General features: G+C 41.1%; 1 protein-coding gene across 2 annotated transcripts in view; it reads left to right on the forward strand.

Moving 5' to 3' along the window:
- Nucleotides 1-1,774: 1,774 nt before the first annotated feature.
- usp34 (ubiquitin specific peptidase 34) overlaps nucleotides 1,775-21,048 on the forward strand; it is an 80,354-nt gene continuing 61,080 nt past the window's right edge. For both annotated transcript variants that reach the window (XM_067585575.1, XM_067585576.1), the window contains exons 1-3: nucleotides 1,775-2,134; nucleotides 15,279-15,369; nucleotides 19,224-19,812. In XM_067585575.1, coding sequence (XP_067441676.1) covers nucleotides 2,092-2,134; nucleotides 15,279-15,369; nucleotides 19,224-19,812 — 723 coding nt within the window. In that variant the 5' untranslated portion in view covers nucleotides 1,775-2,091. The remainder of the gene's footprint in view (nucleotides 2,135-15,278; nucleotides 15,370-19,223; nucleotides 19,813-21,048) is intronic.

Genomic DNA, 21,048 nt, shown 5'->3' on the forward strand with positions numbered 1-21,048 from the left:
ATTGTACTTTCTACTCCACTACATTTATTTGACAGCTTTAGTTACTTTTCAGATGAAGATTTGACACAATGGATAATATAACAAGCTTTTAAAATACAACACATTGTTAAAAGATGAAACCAGTGGTTTCCAACCTTTTTGGCTTTTGACGTCTTACAAAAAGCAGTGTGTAGTCGGGGTCACATTTCACATGTCTATGAGTTGTTAACAGCTCCACCAAATAGTGATTTTTCCCTCTAAACTTCTCACATGCTTTCATTTCAATAAATATTCTCGTAATATTACGACTTTATTCTTGTAATATTATGACTTTTTTTTTTTCAATCTCAGAGTTTCTGTCCTCTGTGTGGCTCCAACACTTAAAAATAAAACAATATTTAATTAAAATGTCTTTATTCACAAAAAGGTTTTATGGTTTTGAACCCTCTTTCCCTCTTTTTGTGACTGAGTTTAACTCTTAAAGGACCAGTGTGAAGGACATAGAGGGATTTATTGGCAGAAATGGAACATAACCATGATTATGTTTTCATCAGTGTAGAATCACCTAAAACTTCTAAAGGCTGCATTCACACCAAGTCCATTCATGCGGGGAGAACGACAGTCCTTCCATGCAGTTGAGTTGGAGTTGTGCATTTAGGCTGCAGGAGTGGGAACCACATGGGCTTCAGCAAAAAACTGCAGCAGCCATGCGGGGAGAAGTTGAACCAGAATCAACTTTTGCAGAAACGCAACCTGGCGTCACGTAAGCTGAAGATACCCACCAGAAGAAGAACCTTGTTTACTTGTTGACTTTGTTGTCGGCCTCTCAATTCATTTAAGACGAGAGAAACAGAGAAAGTATGAGCCTGAGAGCAGGACCGAGAGAGCAGCGGTGGTCCAGCACTAGAGAGTGAATGAAGAGAGGGAGCAGCGGTAGCAACAACAAAGCAGTGAATCAGAGAAATAAAAAACACGAATAAACACACAAACCTGCGGGAAGGTGCCACATTGTCGGATCCAGTGTGAATGCAGCCTAAATAATTGTGTTTTCATCACCTCAGAATGAGTCATGTCTACACAGGGAACTGGTCAGGGCCTGTTATGCAAACATCCAGGAAGTGCGCATGGCTTTGAAGCCCATTTGACACAGTGGCCCAAATATTCTGGAAAATGGAACAAACGACTTATCAATGAACATAATTGTTATTCTTGGAAAGTTATTTTTACATGAGAGTTCACAAGGAGCTGTGTCATTATTTCTTATAACTGAAATAATGGAGAAGAAAGAATACTTTGAAACTTAATAGAGGAACTTAAACTTGCAGACAACCCCCCCCAAAAAATGTTGAACACTTTTATTTTCCATCTTTTGTTTTATATTCGATTGTTGTATGATGGTTGTCTGTTGTCTGGAAAAGAAGTTTTATTATATATATGTGTGTGTGTTATAATATTGTACCGTGCCATTTATGTTTGCAAAACTTTTCACATATTTCAGTAAGAGTCCTTCACCGCCATGTTTCTACAGTAGCCCAGAACGGACAAACGAAACACTGGCTGTAAAGAAGGCCTCTCGCGTTTTTCGCCAGTTTCACGGCCACCGTAGGTTCATCTACACGCTTGGAATGGGAGAGGAGGGATATTAATTTGGTTGCAATCTGCAACCTGACCGCTAGATGCCACTAAATCCTGGTCCTTTAAGAAACCATGACATCTATGAAGATATCGCGAGACTACCGAAGAAAAACGAACGGACGGAGACGAGACGAAAAGAGCCGAACTCTCTCCACGCTGACGCCCCCCCCGCCCCCCTCCTTTTTCAACATGGCTGCTGTGTCTACTCTCTCAAGTAACGCTCAGATTGGAGACTGACTCGCTTTCTACCGTCCAGTGCCTCTTTAACTTTTGCTGTACATCAATTTCGCTTGGATGCAAATCACGTTCACGTTCTTGTTTCCCGCTGGTTACACTCAGCGGAATAACCTTCAGCCATCACTCCCTCCACTGGGCCCGTTTTTACCCCAAAAACAACCAACTGCCGGCCGACAAACAGCCTCCGGTGCGATGGTTTGAGTAGGTGCACTCCGTGTTTTTTCCTCCTCTTCATGAACAATGTGTGAAAACTGCGCCGAGCTGGTGGAGGTTTTAAATGAAAGTAAGTAAAACAAATCACTTTAACTAACTAGCTTCTTGGTGGTAGCACCGCTGGGAGCGTGTTAGCTCGGCGGCTAGCTGTAATATATAACTTTGTGTTTTCTTTGCCTTAACTCGCATTTCTTTATAGACTTTTGCAGACAGACGACAGGTGGAAGTGTTGACATTGTTTCTGCGTATTTTGCAGTCGGTGACAGTCACGTCTTGGTGTCAGACTGTGTCGTTAGATATGAATGCAAATGCCATTTTCCCCCTTTTCCCAAACTGGCAGTCAGTTTTTTTTTTTGGGCCTGTCTTGTCTGTCAAACACTCCCGAAACGACTCAAAAACCCTGCATGACATCGATCTGTTTTTGTGTGTCACATTACAGTCGTGAGTTAAAATACTTGAGCGCTGTTAAATATTGTGTATAAGGTCGATTTTGCCGCTGCTAAAAATGCGGCTTTGCTCGGATTTGGAAGTTAGCTCGTTAAGCTAGCGAGCAGCCTGACTTTGTTTGATGTGTTTGTCAGGTCAGTCTGCTAGCTGTCCACTCGGCTTCCACCCATTGTTTTGAGCATCATGGGGCACATTCACCACCCAAAATGGCCTGCTAACTATCACTAACACGCTCGCAGTTAATATTGCTGACACTAAGATGATGATGTAAATATCCTGCCTGTGTTTTTTTTTTTTTTTTTTTGGAGAGGGTAAACGTTAGTCGAAGCTAGCGGCAACTAAGCTAGCCCAGAAAATTAATGGCTGCAACGAGGCGCATATTTTGGCACACCGTTAATCCACGGTAATGTTAGCTTGTGTGTGTCTGTGTTTTTTTTCGACCTAAGCGTTCATTTCATGCTCGTTTTGGTGGTGAAATTCATTCTAATCTTGCCATAAAAGGTGCGATTTCACCGACAGGGTTGCTACAGTCAACTTAAGCCAGCAAAATGTAAATACAAGGTTGCATTTAAAGCTACAACTTAACCTGTTGTTGCTGTGGAAGGCGAGCTAATCAGGCCTTGCTGCACTTTGCTGCTGACTGTAAGACATTGAAAAAAGCCTTTTTTTTGGTCTTACAACAATATTTAAAGCGTCATTATACAACGCTTTACGGTTATTTGTCGTTTCTCCTGTGTGTGTCCAGCCTATTGTGTGCATGAAGTTAAAGCTCCTCCTGCAGGCTCCACTTTAAAGGACAGGTTCACAATTTTTTCATGTGTCTCTTAAAACATCAGTCAGGTGTCCGTATGAACAGTGAAAGAGGTTTTCCTCCTGTTCATACTGGATATTAAAAGATCCTTCAAATGTGCCTTCAACGTAAGCGATGGAGGCCAAAATCCACAATGTGTCTACACAGACATTTAAAAGTTGATGTGAAGCTTCTATTCAGCTTCAGCAGTCTGAGTTAGTCATATCAAGTGGATATCTGACACATTTACAGTCTTTTTAGCATCAAATTCCCTCTTTGTGTTTCCTTGTTGAGCTGCAGGTGGAAGTATAGTAACAAAAAGAAGGACTTTGACACTAAACGTTGAAAGATATCTACTCGATCTGCACCTGACTGCAGCACAGACTCACTAATTCAAACCTAAAATAAAAAAAAATCCTGTTATTTTCTCTCTATACTGTTGATATGTTGTCAGTCAGAACATAAACACTCTGGCGTGTGTGTGTAGAAATATTAAAGTCAGATTGTGAGACGGAGTCGTGCCCACCGGTTTCCAGAGAGGAATGTCCACCCCTACTTTACACTACATGGCCAAAAGTATGCGGACGTCCCGAATGTTACACCGATATATGTGATTGCTGAACATGTTATCGGTGGGCATTAATCTGCTGCTGTGCAGGCTTTCCACAAGATTTTGGTACCTGGCTGTAGGGATTTTTTGCTCCCAGTCAGCTACAAGAACATTATAATCCTTTTCATAGAGGACACATAAGCGTGGCATGGGTCTACCGGCGCGTTGAACCAGCGTTCGGACCTATTCGTACGAGACAGGTGACCCTCAGCGGAGGCTCAGACCTCAAAACTGTAGAAAACAACAGATTTGAACTAAGTAATTAAATAAAAGTTCAGTTTCAGTTGTCTCACCCGTGTCTTTCACTTGCCCAAACATGCATTTATTTTGTTTGTCTCTCTCAGTTAAATTTTTAAAGGTCAGTGTCATAAATTTTTCTACCCTTATTGGAGACGCCTGGGGCCAAATGCATGAAAAGCTGTGTAGATTCATGACTAAAAACCGTGTTGTACGCACAAACCCAGAAATATGCAGACGCATTCTTTTCACCAGATTCATAAAGCCGTGTGTACGCATGGTTCTGTTTTTATCTCAGTCATCGAGGAACTCTGCACGCTTGCACGAGCCTTATTACCACTCCGTAGTTAACCATAAACGGATGAAGACACGCCCTGAACCAGCTGTTTTAGTATCAAGTCATCGCCTGCTCCACCAGACTTTACACCTGTCGATGACATTTTATTGAGACGGTTTTATCGCCCAGCCCTCGCCGACATAGACGTGTCACTGTGTCTGTCAGTGTTTAGCAACAAGGCTTCGCTCGCAGTCCATGTTCTTCTTCTTCATCCCAAAAAAGTGTCGGAGCCAGTCACGTTCTCCAGCACCAAACTGGGAAGAGCATTTCTTTATGGAGAGCTGGATTTGTGCATGAGGGCTTCGTCATGTCGAAACAGGAAAGAGACAAACTGTTGACACCAAGTTTGAGCTTCACTAAAATATCACCGCATGCTGCAGCATTAAGACGTCATTTATCCATATAAAGTATTTCAGTGAGCTGATTCGTCTTAAAATGATTCTGCTGCAGGAGCATAATGTCATTTTTAGGAATATTTTTGTGGGAGTTGTTGGGAAATAATTATCTGCTGCAGGTCACCTCTATTGTATGATTTATTATAAATCAGTTATGGTTAATCGCTCTTCCACATCATGTTACTCTGCTGCCTCTCAGGTGCAGATATGTGTGTGTTGTTTCTGTACAGACCAGAGTGAAACAGAAAAAGAAAAAAAAAGAGAGAGAGAGAGTTTTTATTTTTGTTACAGTTTCTGTGTATTTTTGGGAATTTCCAGATCAGGTTGCCAAACTGATGTTTGCACGTGGTGCGTTGTAATAAGAAACCAAACAGTAACTTTCATTTTCACCTGCATTCAGAAGCAAATCACAGTCGTTAATTTAGACACATAAAGGTGTCTGTAAACGTGGCCGGAGTATGTTTTTAGAAATGTTTCAGTTTTAAGATACATGAAGTTTGTTTTAATGTGTCGATAGAAGCAGCTGTGCAATGACCGCCAAAATAAAATACAGTCCAAATTTGTATATTTTTGACTTATATCAGGAACTGTCTTATCAAAGGATACAAAAAAAAGACAAATCTGAGCAAGTGTCAAATACAGCTTCAATACTTGTTGCTATGGAAACATTTTAGTCAGAACCAAAAGTGTATTGCGTTTCAGATTTACTCATATATATAAAAAAAACTCCACATTACAGTAACAGTGGTGAGTAAACTAGTGAAAGTTGAAGATGAGTGTTGTGTTTTTTCTTGTTCTGCGGAGGATCAAACCTGAAATCAGAGCAGCAGAGCTGAAATAATCAGTCAATCGAAGGACGGCTTCACATTTTTTTTCAAGTGTGTCTTAAACCAACAGTCAGGAGCCCAAACGCTGTTCATACTGACCATTAGAAGATCCCTTCATAATGACCTTACAATGTAAATCCACAGTCCTCCTTCTGTGTAAAAATGTATTTAAAAGTTTATCTGAAGCTAATATGAAGCTTCAGCGTCCAAATGAGTCAAATCAAGTAGATATCTTTCAACGTTACAGTCTTTTTAGTGCCAAAGTTCCTCTTTTTGTTACTATACTTCCACCTGCAGCTCAACAGGGAAACACTGTCCGAGGAAACACAAAGAGGGAATTTGATGCTAAAAAGACTGTAAATGTGTCAGATATCCACTTGATATGACTAACTCAGACTGATGAAGCTGAATAGAAGCTTCACACAGACTTTTAAATGTATTTTTATCCTCCATCGACTGCTGGTTTAAGACGCTTGAAATTTTGTGAACGTATCAGCAACTATTTTGAATGTAACTAGTGAATCATTTCAGTCGTTTCAGCAAAAATAGTGAGAAGCAACTTTCTCAGCATTTTAAAATTACTTCATATTTTTTTGGTTTTGCACTTTTGATCCGACAAACCTGGACGTTTTTTAAAGACGTTACCTTATTTATTTTTTTATTTTATTTGATAGGGACGCTGCAATTTAACATAGTTCTGATACCGAGCATGAAACTGATGTACTGCACAGAGAGTTTATAGCTAATTGCTAATTTTCCAACTCTTTACATATACAGTGTAATTTAAAATATACAGCTTTCATCATCATCATAAAAAACCACAGTGCACTACAGATATGGGAGCACAATAAAAATACACGTACTGAATTACATTGATTGTGATGCACAGTTTAAAAAAAATTAACAACACAATTAGCTAAAAACGGGTACAGCTCTGGTTTGCTTTTAGCCAGCACGTAACCTTTTGTTGTCATAGATTTCATGCCTTGCTTGCTAAGAAGGTGTGATTTGGTGTTTTTTCTGCCTTAAATATGCAGTGAATGAATGTTTTTTAGTCGTCTGATAAACTCTCAGACTCCGCGCCGACCGTCATCTTTCACCTTGTCGTCGGTGATTCCGTCTCTAATTACAAGACGGAGGAAACGCTGCTGAGTTCACTGCTGAACCCATGAAATTGAACCTGGTTGTGTTTTGGTAGAATGAAGCTCTTCAGGACTTTATTGTAAACTTGTGTGTGTGTGTGTGTTATGGAGGGGTGGGAGTGGAGGGGGAGGGGGGGGTCGTCCCACAGCGGGGGGTGCTGTCAGCTGTGACAGCTCTGTCTGTGAGACTGGCAGGTCCATGTGCTGCGTCTGTAGGTGACCTTTGACCTCAGATTTGCTGCAGCAGCATGTGCTTGTGTCTGTATGTGAGAGACAAAATCCCCTTTTACAACTGGAACCTGTTTTCAGCCCGTGTTTCCATTTGGGAAACCCGCTACGCCGAAATAATCCCACAGACCCTCGTAGCACTAAAACGCAACTTAAAGGCTTTTTATCAAGCATGCGTCAGATTCCTCCAAGCTGTTTCTACAAATGTGATCATTTACAGCTTGTTTTTAATTATATAACTGTAAATTAAATGTCTGTGGGGTTCGGACGAGACATCATCTTGATTTTGACTGATCTACTTATTGTTTTAGTCGTTTTTAAAGGAAAAATGTTTAAAATTTTCTGGTTGCAACTTCTCAGATGTGAGAATTTAAACCTTTTTTCTTTCATCCATGATAGTAAATTGAATATCTTTGGACATTTGAAGACATCACCTTCAGCTTTAAGGACATTTTTTCACAATTAATTGAGAAAATAATCATCAGATTAATGGGAGTAACAGTTAGTTGCAGCTCTGCATGTATTACATGTATTGTAGCTTTGACAGTTGCACCAATCAGCTTTGTTTAAAGAGTAAAAGCAACATGAGGTGTTTGAGCGCTCTGCTAAAAGTAGACAGAAGCTACTTGACAAAATCAGGCTTTGTTCACGTTGAGGTGACTGTGACCTCTGACCCCAGTGCTAAATCAAACTGCAACATGCAGAAGAAGAATAATAAATGTGTCTGATTCAGAGCATCGTTTTATTAGAAGAGCAACAAACACATTGATTTAACTTTATTTATAATTATTGTGGAGATGCCAACGTTGCTAAAGTGACAGATGATGCAGAAATATGTAAAATATTATCGATTTAAATAACTTGCACAGCTGTACAGACAAAAATAGATTGAAAAATGCAGCTGAAACGCCTCCAGTGTAGACGAGCCGTGAATCTTGATCTTGTTAAATGCAACAAAAATAGAAATACGGCTACAACTATTAATAATTATTTTAATTTCATCACATTTCCGGTTCATTCCCATTCTGCTGTTTTTGTGGACAATAATTTTCATTATTGGATAATCTGCTGATTGTTTTCTCAGTTAATTGCCGAGACTATAAAATGACGTTTTCCTTCCCGAGATGACGTCTTCAGCTGCTCAAAACGTTTTCATCACAATGATATAAAACAGAGAGAAACTTAAAAAATGACTGAAACAATTGATCGATTATCTAAATAATAGCAGATTAAATCAGTTTGTAGCGTATTTTGAACCGAGGAAATATGATATTGATTTTGTTTTTTTTAATTTTAGCTCATCTTGAGGCTGAAAGTGTCTGACTGAAGGCCTCAAAAAGAGAAAGGAGGAGGATGAGGAGGAGGAGGAGGAGAGGGGGGGGGGGAACATCGCCCAAAGATTGAGATTAAACGTTTTCATCACCCACGTGTGTTGACCAGAATTTGTCTGTTATACCACAGCAGCATCCTGCGTTTGTAGGACACTCGTATGTGTTTAACTGATCTTATTGAGACACACATGCAGATAAATTTGACAACATTTCAGTCGAGCTTTCGTGTCGATTTCTGAAACAAAAAGTGAGCTTCTTATTTGTTTTTTTTGTTTTTTTTTTAGTTGACTCAAATCTGCCTGACAGTCGAGGCTGCTGTTTCGACACCTGTGTTTTATACTCGTGTCGTCATGACAACAGAAATATTGAGAGAAAGATCAATGACGACGTCTGTGCAGTTTGTTCAGCCTTGAGTTTCGTTGCCTGAAGGGGAACAGAGGTGTCATGTTTTTGGTTTCAAGCTGTCCTTGTTGTGTGAAGCTTGAGGTTTGGTTATTTTTGACTCACCAAGTTCTTCATTAGGACACTTTTCAATATGGTGAACGGTCCGCCACCATCACCAGCACCAGCACCGCCACCAGCACCAGCACCCACTACGACCTCAGTAATAAACATCAAGTAGAACGTCAACAAAAACTTAAAATGTATAAGCTTCGTAAAAGTGTAATTTACGGCCGAGCTGTTGTGTCGGGTTGCACAGGTGTTCCTAATAAAGTGATCAGTCAGTGTAAAATATCAAGAAATTGCTGCGTCCACCTGTGTCATTGTAATGTGCTGTTGTGTGTGGCTTTGTATATTGTATGGTGTGTTTGTTTGTTTGTTTTTTGCTTTGTACTGTTTGTTGTTGTGCTGTTGTATGTTTTGATTGTGTGTTTGGGGAGGGGGGGGACTACGGATGCAAATTAGCTTCGAGCTAACTCCGGTGCAGTGCATCTTTAATGTTTTTAAAACATTGCACACTGTCCCGATCAATAAATCAAGTCAAATCATGTGTTGTAGGTAAACTGTCAGGCTCCAGTAGGACGAGTGTAACGTGGTTTGTAATTATAATAAATGAAATAAAGGTTACACTCCAGTCTAACATGTGGACGTCACCGGTCGGGTCTTTAAAGACGCAGGAACAGGAAGGTTTTTATCCGTTACAGAACTTTTGTTCAAACACTAAATAAGAAAACAAAGAGGTAAAAGATGTTTTAGCTTCACTCCTGAGCTTAAAATGTAACCTGATCTATATATATTTGACAATCTGTGGTTTTCCTGTTGGTGGGAAGATGCTCGAAGGTCAAAACTAAAAGACTAATGTGAGGAAACTGCTGTTGCTGTGGAGGGAATGTTTACTTTCTGTACAGATGAAGTGCGGAGAAGATAACGTGACGACCTTGAGATGCCAGCGGTGTGTGTGTGTGTCTGTGTGTGTGTGTGTGTGTGTTTGTGTGTTTGTGGTGTCCACTTACGCTTCTAGATGATGATGATGATGATGATGATGATGATGATGGACAGTAGAGCTTTTGTTGGTCGTGTTAGTGGTGTGACTCTACAGACGACAACGTCTCAACAGCTATTGGATGGATCGCCCATAAAATCTTTATGATGTCTTCTGGATGAATTATAATAACTTTGGTTAAGTTGATTAAGCGACTGACATAAATAGATACATAAAGAGATAATTGTTTGGTCATTTTTGAAGCCTTATTTCTAAACGTGCTGGTTGCAGCTTCTCAGATGTGACGATTCAAAGCTTTTCTTTGTCCTACATGAAAAAAAAACTCAATGTCTTTGGATTTTGGACTGTTGATGCTGCAAAACTGGACACTTAAAGTAGGGATGCAGGATATTATCGGCACATCATCAGTATCGGCTGATAAAAGATCTAAAATGAAATATCGGCCATTTCTGCCAGTTATGAGAGGCCGATTTGTTGACTGTGCTTCCCTCCACGGACTGTTTCACCCTGATGGTCCCGGTCTCCACTTCACTCAGCTGTCCGTCAGACCAGCTGCTTCTTCCCACTTTAGCCCGAATAACAAACCGGTGCTCGGTGCTCTGGTTGGATCCACATGCAGAACCGGGGCTAACGGTAGCTGGGAGGCTAGCAGAGGCTAGCTAGCTGCGCTTCCCTCCGGCCATGCTGCGGCTAACGCTCCGCTAGCCTCCCAGCTAACGTTAGCCCCGGCTAAAAGTGGGAAGAAGCAGCGGGTCTGACGGGCAGCTGAGTGAAGTGCAGCCTGCAGAGGAAACACCGGGACCGTCAGGGTGAAACAGTCCGTCGAGGAGCTGCTGCACAGATAGGAAACACCTCGGCTGACAGGATGTGTCACTCTGTTTGGAAAAAAAATCTTTTTGGTTTATAACGGCGGTTGTCAACCAGCGTATCAGGTGCATTACTGCCACCTTCTGCTCTGGAGTGTGAACCAGAGATTAAATCCTGCACATTAATCCTGTCTGTCTAATAAACTCAATGAAAACTCTACTGCTGCTCCCACTTGGCAGGTTCATTAAAGTTTTAATGCTGAGCTCCTGAACTCCAGTCTTCCTGAGTTCTTCCTTCATATATTGTCTTTCTTGATCATACTTAGTACAATCTATGCTTGCACGCATAATAGTCTCCTCAGCCAGCTGGAAAAAAAAAAGAATATATCTGTATCGGCCACAGTGAGTTGGAAATATCGGCATATCGGCAAAAAAATCCAATATCATGCATCCGTAGTTCAAAGCTTTTCTTTGCGCTACATGATAAGTAAACTCAATATCTTTGGATTTTGGACTGTTGATGCTGCAAAACTGGACATTTAAAGATGTCACCTTGAGCTCTGAGAGATTTCCTTCTTGCTTCCATCAATGAACATGTTTTTTTTTTTTCATATTTGCAGATTTGTAGCAGTCCGGGTGTTTTTTAGTCAGCCTGTTGTCGGCTTTACCAGACACACTGTAGTAGATCTGTGCAGCGTCACAGCTGGAAGGTTCATATTTAAACGCCTCCAGTTTGGCTGAACAGTTACAATCACAGTAGCCGAGGAGTTGTGATCACACGGTGCAGGTGTGTGTCGTCCCCCCCACCCCCAACCCCTTCCTCTTTTGTATTTATATTCATCCCGAGCTGCAGCCATAAAGTGGGTTTAATGTTGGCACCTCTTCGCCCGTTCCCAGGCATCATCATCATCATCAAAGCGGTGAAACGACATCCCTCGACGCCGCTGCAGGAAAACAGCCAAATCTGCCGGGCCGATATCCCAGAGTCGACCCCCCCCCCCCCCCCCCTTCCGCCTCCCTTTCTGAAGCATCATAGGAGCTTCTGTTCACATGTGGAGCTGAAAGGGTTTCGGTTCAGTTTTATTTGAGAGGAAACTTCCTGCTCGCACGGCCAAGATGGCTGACTAGTTACTATTGTCGCTGTTGTGTTTTTGTGTGTTTTTGTCCCGTTTCGCTGCCAAATTGAGGTCAGTGATTCAGTTGAGACACTTGATTCCTCGAAACTGGGTGTGACTGATGTGGATCTTTGATACCAGTAGAATAACAGCAACTTTTAGAGAGAAGTCTGGTGCCAATATTTAATATCTTTTATACTGGTATGAGAGCTGGAACAACATGTCATCTGAGATTCTGTATTTACATGCTTAACATGAACACATTTTGGCAATGATGCCCCAGAATTTGGGAATTCAACTTCATTATTACAACATTATAATCAAAAATGACAGTGAGAGTAAATGTGACAGTAAATTTTGAATGTTTAACTTGAAAAATGCAAAAAAAACATTAAAAGATCTCCTCAAACAGATATTAAGACGTATAAAAATACTCTGCATACAACAATAATATGTGCCTGATAATGTTTTTACAATTACCACTTTCAAATCCTTAAAATAGTTTACCTTTTAAATCTACTTCTCCCTCATTAAAAATCTATAAATATGCAAATATAGTTTATTTAGCTGGACGCAGGATGTGAAAACAAACAGAGAAGAAGAACAACATCCAACAAGGAGAAAACTGCAATATCTGTTTATACTACGCGGCCAAAAGTATGTGGACATTACGCCCATATGTGATGAACATTTTAAAAACCTGCCGCTGTAACAGCCTCCTCTCTTCTGGGAAGGTTTTCCACCAGATGCAGGGAGAGAGCTGGACCTCACTGATGCTGATGAGACCTGGCTCACACTTCATCCCAGAGGTGCTGGTGTTTGCAGCAGGCCAGTAGAGTTCCTCTCCACACCAAACTGGGAAAACCCATTTCTTTATGAAGCTGGAACTGTTGTTAAAAATATCAGTGTATGTTGTAGCGTTAAAGGTGCACTGTGGAGTTTCTGACCTGTAATAGTGTTGTGGAGCAGTTTATGATGAGTTGGTCCCTTGATATCATTGATCTACAGGCGGCTGTAATTAACCAGGAAATGCAGCAATGCGCCTACAAAAGCGGTGAAGAAGAAGAAGAAGAAGAATGTAAGCTAGTAATCATGGATGTAAACAATGAAGGATTTAAATTACTCAGAAATCTGCTTTGCAAATGTTTTATGAGGAGGGGAATACATTCAGCTCTATTATTAGACCTCAAGGATAAACATGATGTCTTTTTAGTAAGAAACACTAAATGTAAACATACATTTAGTTTATTTAAAAGAAAACTCAGCATGACAGAGGCGTTATGAGGCGTTATGAGGCGTTATGAGGCGTTATGAGGCGTTTATGTTTCGGGTTGTCCGTACATCCGTCTGTCCGTCTCATTCTTGTGAATATCTCAGGAATGCCACGAGGGAATTTTCTTTGAATTTGGTGCAAACATCTACTCGGACTCAAGAATGCACTGATTTGATCTTGGTGGTTAAAGGTCAAGGTCACTGCAGTATTTCCTCTAGGTTGAGTGCTTTGGCCTGGCGGGGAGCGTTCCCTATTTCTCCGTTTAGTGTCATCAGGTTAGGCTAACCCGTCGTTGCTAACCCCCTTCACTTTTCCACCAGTTGGGGAAACGATACTGTACATTTACCGCCAGATTGACAACTTCTTGCTAACCTTTTCCTCTGCTCCGCTCACATTCACCATCACATTTCTGCCGCTCGCTCTCTCACCCCGGGATTCCACCGGGCGCGTGTGCGCCGCGTTCCGGCTCCGACGCGGTTTTGCTCTGTCCTCTGCATCGCGCCCTGTTCCACCGGGAACGTGTCAGAAGCGGAGCGTCTTCACTGCGGGGAAGCCTTCCGCCGTTTAAAGTCAGTTGCACTCCTACTACAGTAATTACAGCAGCCTAGTCAAAGCTGATAAAGTCCCTTATGGCTACCGTAATTACTGCAGTAGCAGGGCAACTAAACTTGCTCAGCTTTCGTTGATTAGGTCATTTTCCTTGATTTTTTTTGTGCTTCTGCTATGGTTAATTAGGCTACGTAGTTAAATGATTTCTTTATTCGTCTATTTTTAATTGCGTTTATTGTTGATATACGACCATTGAATTTCCCTTTGGGGATCAATAAAGTAATATCTATCTATCCTAGGAGTCTGCACGGGGTGTTTTATTTTGAAAATTTACTGGATGCTCAATGCTGTTTCTGTGTCTGACTTCCTGCCCAGCTCCATCTGCTCTGTGCTGCTTGACGCGGCCTTCGTTAAAAAAATCGACAAGGCGCCTATCTTTAGAGCAGCGGAGCGGGGAGCCGCTTCTGAAACGCACCGCGGTGCGCCCGGTGGAATCGGATACATTGACCAGAGTGGTTGCGATTGGCTCCGGCAGCCGCGTCGGAGCTGGAACGCGGCGCACACGCGTCCGGTGGAATTCAGGGGTCACTCAGCCGCTCACTTGCTACACACTGCCCTACTCCTTAACGCCAACTCCCAAACGCTATTGATTTCCACATGAATGGACATTTGATGTTATTTTTGTCATTAGACAAATGTTTTTTTTGTATAATTATGTGTATTAGTGGAAACGCTGCACTGTGACCTCACAAAACATAAGTTTCGACCATAACTCAAGAATTAATTTGCTAATTATGACAAAGTTTCACACAACTGTAAGGTCAACTTCACTGTGACATCATAACGTTCTGCAAAAACACTTTTCTGGCCGTTATTCAACGCCGTAACTGATTGTGACCATGTTTCACATTCGGTGGGATACTGAACTGGTGACACTAATCTTGGTTTCCACCTTGAAACTGTGGTGATTGTTTAGATGCTGCCGGGTTGTGTGTGTGTGAGGGTGTGTGTGTGTGTGTGTGTGTGTGTGTGTGTGAGTGAATGTGTGAAGCGTCCACGTTTTAATATCGGTGGCTTCTTTGCAGCAGCATCGGTCTCTGAAGCATCGTCTACTGTGTCTTCTATCAGAATCAGCTTGTGAACACATAGAAGGAAAACACACTCGATACCTTTTATTAAATTCCTTCACAGTCTTCACTACAGATATTATGAGTCTGGCCAGACGTGGACGTAAACTGCAACCCGACTGGTTGGCGGAGACGTACAACCGCGAGACGATATTTCTAGTTTAAGATTTACTTTTATTTGAACTAATAAGGGTTTTTTTTTTAAGGGTTATAGATTTTTTCCATTAGCTCAGGTCGGTCCGTTTTGCCCAGTTGTGGGGCTCAAACCATGAAAAAACCCCCTCAATCCCCCAGACCAAGAAGTGCACTAAATTGCACGGACAGGCTATTGGCTTCATCCACGATAAACCAGTAACTCTGAAACAAGAGAGAAGAATATGGCGCCTAGTAGGCAAGAAAACAAAATTTTTCCGTCAGCTTTTTACGACTTTTTAGTACTTAATCTGTCAGATCATGTTTAAATCAGTTCAGTTACTTCAAATTAAATGTGTGGTGTTGACAGATTACAGTAGATGCATCCAGTTTCTCACTAACAGGTATTTTTCTTCTCCTTCAGTATCGGATGCAGACGGCAGCGAAGGCGGCTTCCAACTGAAGAAAGAACATGCCCTGCGAGTGCTGGGCTACATCAGCTCCTGGACGCAGAGGTCAGTGCTGTTTATAGATCAACTTCATGTATTTAAAAGGCTCAATTAAAACCCAAGTTTGATGGCTGGTTTTGTTCTCCTTCATCCTCTTGTTGAAAGTTTGATAAACACATTGAAGCTCTTCGTTAGTTCACTCTGCTGAGATAAATGGTATCACATGACCACATGTAGATCGTCTGGGAATCTTATTTAGTTGGAAAATAGACTTTCTCTGAGAATAAAAGTATTTAACAGATATTCCTGAGCTACGTGGTGCATTTCCTCCACCGTACGCCATGTTGAATTTATGATTTCAATTATCTCAAAATCACAGAGAGTCAGAAATGATTTTCAGATGGAAGTGTAGACAACACGTTGGGGGTTCAACACCTGCTAGTTGGGACATGATGCTACAACGTAAATGGTTCAAGATGCCTTCCAATCATCCGTCTGCTGTAGTGGACGCCATGCATGAAAGAGTTAAAAACACAGTTTACTAAGTGCTTTGACGGACAAAGCAAAAGCAGCACAATGCAAAGACACAGTAGAAAAACAATAGAGAGACGATAAAAAGAAAGACAATACAAAGATGATCTAAAGACGACGTTTACATAAAAGCAAATCTGTAAAAATGAGTTTTAAGAAGTGATTCAAAGACGTCACTGATTCTGCAGCCTTATCTCCTCGGGCAGGTCGCTCCAGACCCAGACGTGCTTTAAAAGTGATCAATAAAATCTTAAAATCAATTCTGAAACCAGCAGGGAGCCAACGGAGAGAAGGCGGGATCAGGGTTAAAACCAGTTAGAAGCTGAGCTGCTGCGGGAAGAAATCCACAGCGTCTGTGTGTTTATTTATTGATTGATTCACAGATTTTATTTCCCCGCCCGCTGTAGCTAAACCGGCGAGCTCACAGCTACACCGATCAATCAATATAGATACCGTTAATAAGTTAAGAACATATAAACAACATAAACGTGAGCGTAAAAAAAAACGGGAGTCGCTGTGGATCAATAAATCTGATAAAACGGGATCTTTTTTCCCGTGTGTGTGTGTGTGTGTGTGTGCGAGCGAGCGACTCTTCTTCTAGAAAGCTTTTCTATGCGGATTGGCCGCCAGACAAAATTCAAACCTAATCTGACAAACAGTTGTCTCTGTTGAAACGCTGTTTCAGTAGAAGAGCTTCGACACGTGTTTGAATTTGCATCAACAGCAAAATCCCACACAAACAGCTGTTGTCTGCTACTCTCCCTTCAATGGGACTTTATGACTATGATTTACTGAGGGTTTTGTTTCACACACCCACACCCCCCCCCATCCCCTCCCTCCCACACACACACACACACTCTAACTCGAGCTTACAGAACAGTGTGTCTTTCACAAACATTAAAATGAGGAGAGAGAGAGAAAAAAGCAAATCAAACTTCAGAAAAGTTGGAAAAAACCATCCTGAAATTGATGTTAAGCAGCGAAGAAAACGAGGACAAACTCCAGTCACGCTGGCCTCTTACCAGCAGGGAAAATCCGGTATGAGCAAATAAATGACTCACCCTTTATTTCCTTAACAACCATAATCCAGCTTGCCTTTGAGCAAGGCATTATTAAACCCCCTGGTGGAAGCAGCCTGTTGGACGTCTCTCTCAGGTGTGAATCCACCTTCATGATGCTTTCATGCTCTGCTGGTTTCCACTCGGATAAATAAAATAAAAGAATCAGGAAGATGATTCCTGTTTTATGGAAGCAGAAAAGACTCTAATCTGCTGCGACAGTCGAGGCCGTCAGACGACATGAAGGTTGGGAGTAATGATGATTCTCATTTAGTTTTTTTTTTTTTCGGTCTGCTTTTATTCATCCAGCTGGAATGTTTTTATTTTTGGTGGTTGAAGGAGCCTTGAAGTCGCTGACCTAAACACTGAGGAGGGTTTTTCATCTGAAAATCTGCTGACTCATTCATTCAAAATGACCAAGTAGCAATTCTTTCCTTGTGCCTGCTGTGTTTCATTTTTTTTTTTTTTTTTTTTTGCGAGTGTGTCTTTACTTTTGTGTTTAAAAAAAAAAAAAAAAAAAAAAAAGTTGTAGGAGATTTCTTGTGACTCGTCATGTATAGTTTGATAAGAAACTTAAAACAGGACATATTGGATTTAATCTACTTGATTTTAGTCATGAAGTCTGATTGGAAGGAGAGACTTTGACACCGTTTTTACACAAAGTTGCACTTCATAAAAATACTTTTTTTTTTTTTTTTGAGGGAACAAAAGCCTGCTGATACACACAAGAGTAATGAAGAAACCCGGCGCCAGTGTTACGCCTCTAAAGGATATGAATACAAAGAAGATCAAATCCAGTATGATATTAAAGACTCACTGTGATTCTGATAAATAAAAGATCCGCTGGATTAAAAAAAACAAAACATCTCAATGTTTCTGGAGATTTGTGGCTGAGATCTGTAGTTAATAGAGATGTGCAGAGAGTATCTGTATTTGTTGAGGCAGCAAAATTATTTGTATGCTAATAAAAGTGGAAAGAGGTTTAAAAATCCTGTTTTTGTTTTAATTACGCTTTTAATTGTAGAAAATTAAAGTGTTACAATAAGTCTTCATGAAGCGTGTGTCAGTAGTTCAGCTTTATCTCTGGGGAACACCCCCAACTCCGGGACTGATGTCCAGATTAGGAAATGTGCGTCATGTAGCAGGTGGATGTGACTCCCCTCGTTAAGACCTGCTGATAGACGTCACAGCGGAGCAGAGGAGAGACACTGAGGTAGTGATGTAACCGACCTGCACGCTGGTATTTGACGTGTTTTTTTGTTTTTTTTCCCCCCGAAAACAAATAATTTGTATAATATTCGTAAAATAACCACTATTTGTGCTTTGCTAAATTACTTATTTGTATTCGGGGACATCCCTAGTAGTTAATTGTCAAAGCGCTCATTCTCCTGTTTTTTTTATTCTTTTTAGTATTTAATCACATTTGAAAATAAGTGAACAGAAGAAATTGTGCATAAAAAAGAAATAAAACGTAATCTCTGTTAAGTTCCCATTCAGACATGTTTTAAAATGTATAAAAATTACACTTTAAATATTAATTTGCATCAATAAAGTTTGTCCTAAAAAATTCAAGTACTTGGTAAGAAATTTGTAAAATTGCATTAAATCCTTAAATCTCATTAAAAAATTCTGTGACTGTGTGAATATTTGACATTTTAATAGTTGAATAGCAGCAGATGTCTCCTCCGTCACTGTAAAGTCCACCCGTTCTCAGTCTCGTGTGCACCGGAGGCTTCAGGTTTCCACATCACTCTTGTGTAACTTGAATAATCAGACGGGGATTGACTTTCAAACCAGTTGTGATGTCACAAATCATACTGGTAGACCCGCCCCCTCAAAGTCAGATTCAAGGTGAACTCAGCAGACGAAGATGAAAACAAACATCCAAACTGAAAGGAACGAGAATAAAAACATGTTTTTGATGAATTTCTCTATCTGATATGATCATAAACTGAATCATTTGTTAGGTTTTTAATGGATATTCAGACAAAATGAGCAGTTAGATCATCAGACGTCTTGGTTTCTGGGAACTTAAAAGAGCATTCATGGATTAATCAGTACAGAAAGTACTGTAGCTGTTCTGCATGTGACTAATCTGTCACAGATTACTTAACACCACTTTAATTACCGGCAGTAATTGCAGCAACGTTGACAGATCTCGTTTCCTCTGACAAACGTCTCTGGTACAACAGTATCGTTCCCACGGCGACCGACAGTTGATTTTCATATTTTAAACGTTACTAAAAAATAACAAAAAAAGTCACAAATAACTTGATCTCATCTCCTGATGTGAGAATGAAGGTCTTTAAAGCTTCCTGTTTCTGTCTCCAGGCAATGTCTCTGCTGCTTCAAGGAGTACAAGCACCTGGAGGTCTTCAACCAGCTGGTCTACGCCCTCATCAACCTGGTCATCGCCCAGATCAGCAGCCTGAGAGACCGCCTCTGCAGCGTCCAGGACCACATCCATAAAGGAGGGGTATCAGGGGCAGAGGGGGCAGGGTCTGAATGGAGCGGGGGCAACGAGACCGCGCCGGGGCCCCTCCCCCAGCCGTCCTCGCCCGGGGAGGACGAACCTGTGAATGTGGAGCGGGACTCTGCCGAAGAGGACGCCGACGCCCCCGACCAGAACCAGAATAAGAGCCAGAGCCAGGGTCACGGTCAGGGGGCTAACCAGTCGGGTGAAGCCCAGATGGAAGTACTGGGGCCTGGGGAGGGCGGCAGCGGGTCTGGGGGTGGTGGAGGTGGTGGTGATGGTTGTGCCGGGGCCGGCAGTAGCGGCAGTAGCGGTGACAACCAGGATCCCTTCAGCTCCTGGAGCACGGAAGAACGAGAGAAACTGCTGCTGTGTGCCGCCAAGATCTTCCAGATCCAGTTCCCTCTCTACACCGCCTACAAACACAACACACACCCCACCATAGAGGTAAGAACGAGTCCCAGATCACACACACACACACACACCGAGCACGCCGCTGACCAGGATCAGCAGGGCTGACAGTCGAAGTCATGAAAGTATTTTTGTTAGACAAGAACAAAACTCACTCAGCTAAAAATGAAGACTAAATCTATTTCTAGTAAAGTGTGATACACAGTGTAAACAACATGAATTAAAGGTTCATATGTGATGGATTCAAGTAGATTACACTGCTGGAAGGTTCACTGATCTGCAAGTTTTGCATTTTTGCAGATTTTTGCTGAATAATACGCAGATTTTTCTCAAGAGTTAAAGGGATTTAAGTTATAATCTTCATGTTTTTACGTATATCAAACCTCATATTTTATACAGTTGATAGCTTGTATCTGTCAGTAACAGCCATTTAATGTATTTGTATTTAATAATTACCTCTGAACACAGTGTTTGTTATTGTTCACCTCAGGATTTAGCTTGCGTACAGTCGCGTAACGATGCGCGTAGTGTAAACGATGTCACAGTGTTGGATGAGATTGTTGAGATTGTTTGGCTGCGCTGTAAACACGTTCACCAGTTGTTCTTCTTCTTCTTCTGTTGTATCTCTGACAGAAGTTGTTGCTCAAGGTGCGTTCGCTGCCCCTGGTGGTCAAAACGTGTGTAATTTCAAAAACAACTGCGGTACTTTATATTATGAAAATGCACTATTGTTACCACCACTAAACACAAGTTTCCTGCTGCCAGAGAACAACTCAGTGTGATTCCTCTAATAGAAAAGACAAAAAAAACCCCAAAAAATGAAGAAGTGAACCAGTGATTGAAGTCATTAGAGAAAACAAACTTATGTTTCTTATGCAAATGGTATTTTTATTGTGTTTTTTTTCTCTCTCTAAGTTTGTTGTGTTTTTTTATTTATTTAACTATTTTTAAGATGATTTAATTAAATGATAGAGAACATCATCCAGTCCATATAAATGGGACTTGCATACGTCGTTGCTTTTGTGTTTCTACTGTGAAATAAACACTGATACGCTGCAGTTTGTCTTCTGCTTTTACCAAAACACACATTCCTCTCTGTTCAAGCTGCTTTAACATCATTTTGTTGAGTTTGAACACAGTTTGTAATTTAGAAACCAGTTTCCCAAATTAAAATTCTGACTGGTAGATGAAAAAAATCTACTGGCCAAAATGATAAATTGCCTTTTTTGTGTCACATATACAATCATTTGAGTACATTTCATTGAGATAATA

This window comes from Thunnus thynnus, chromosome 3, assembly GCF_963924715.1.
Source record: "Thunnus thynnus chromosome 3, fThuThy2.1, whole genome shotgun sequence".
NCBI lineage: Eukaryota > Metazoa > Chordata > Actinopteri > Scombriformes > Scombridae > Thunnus > Thunnus thynnus.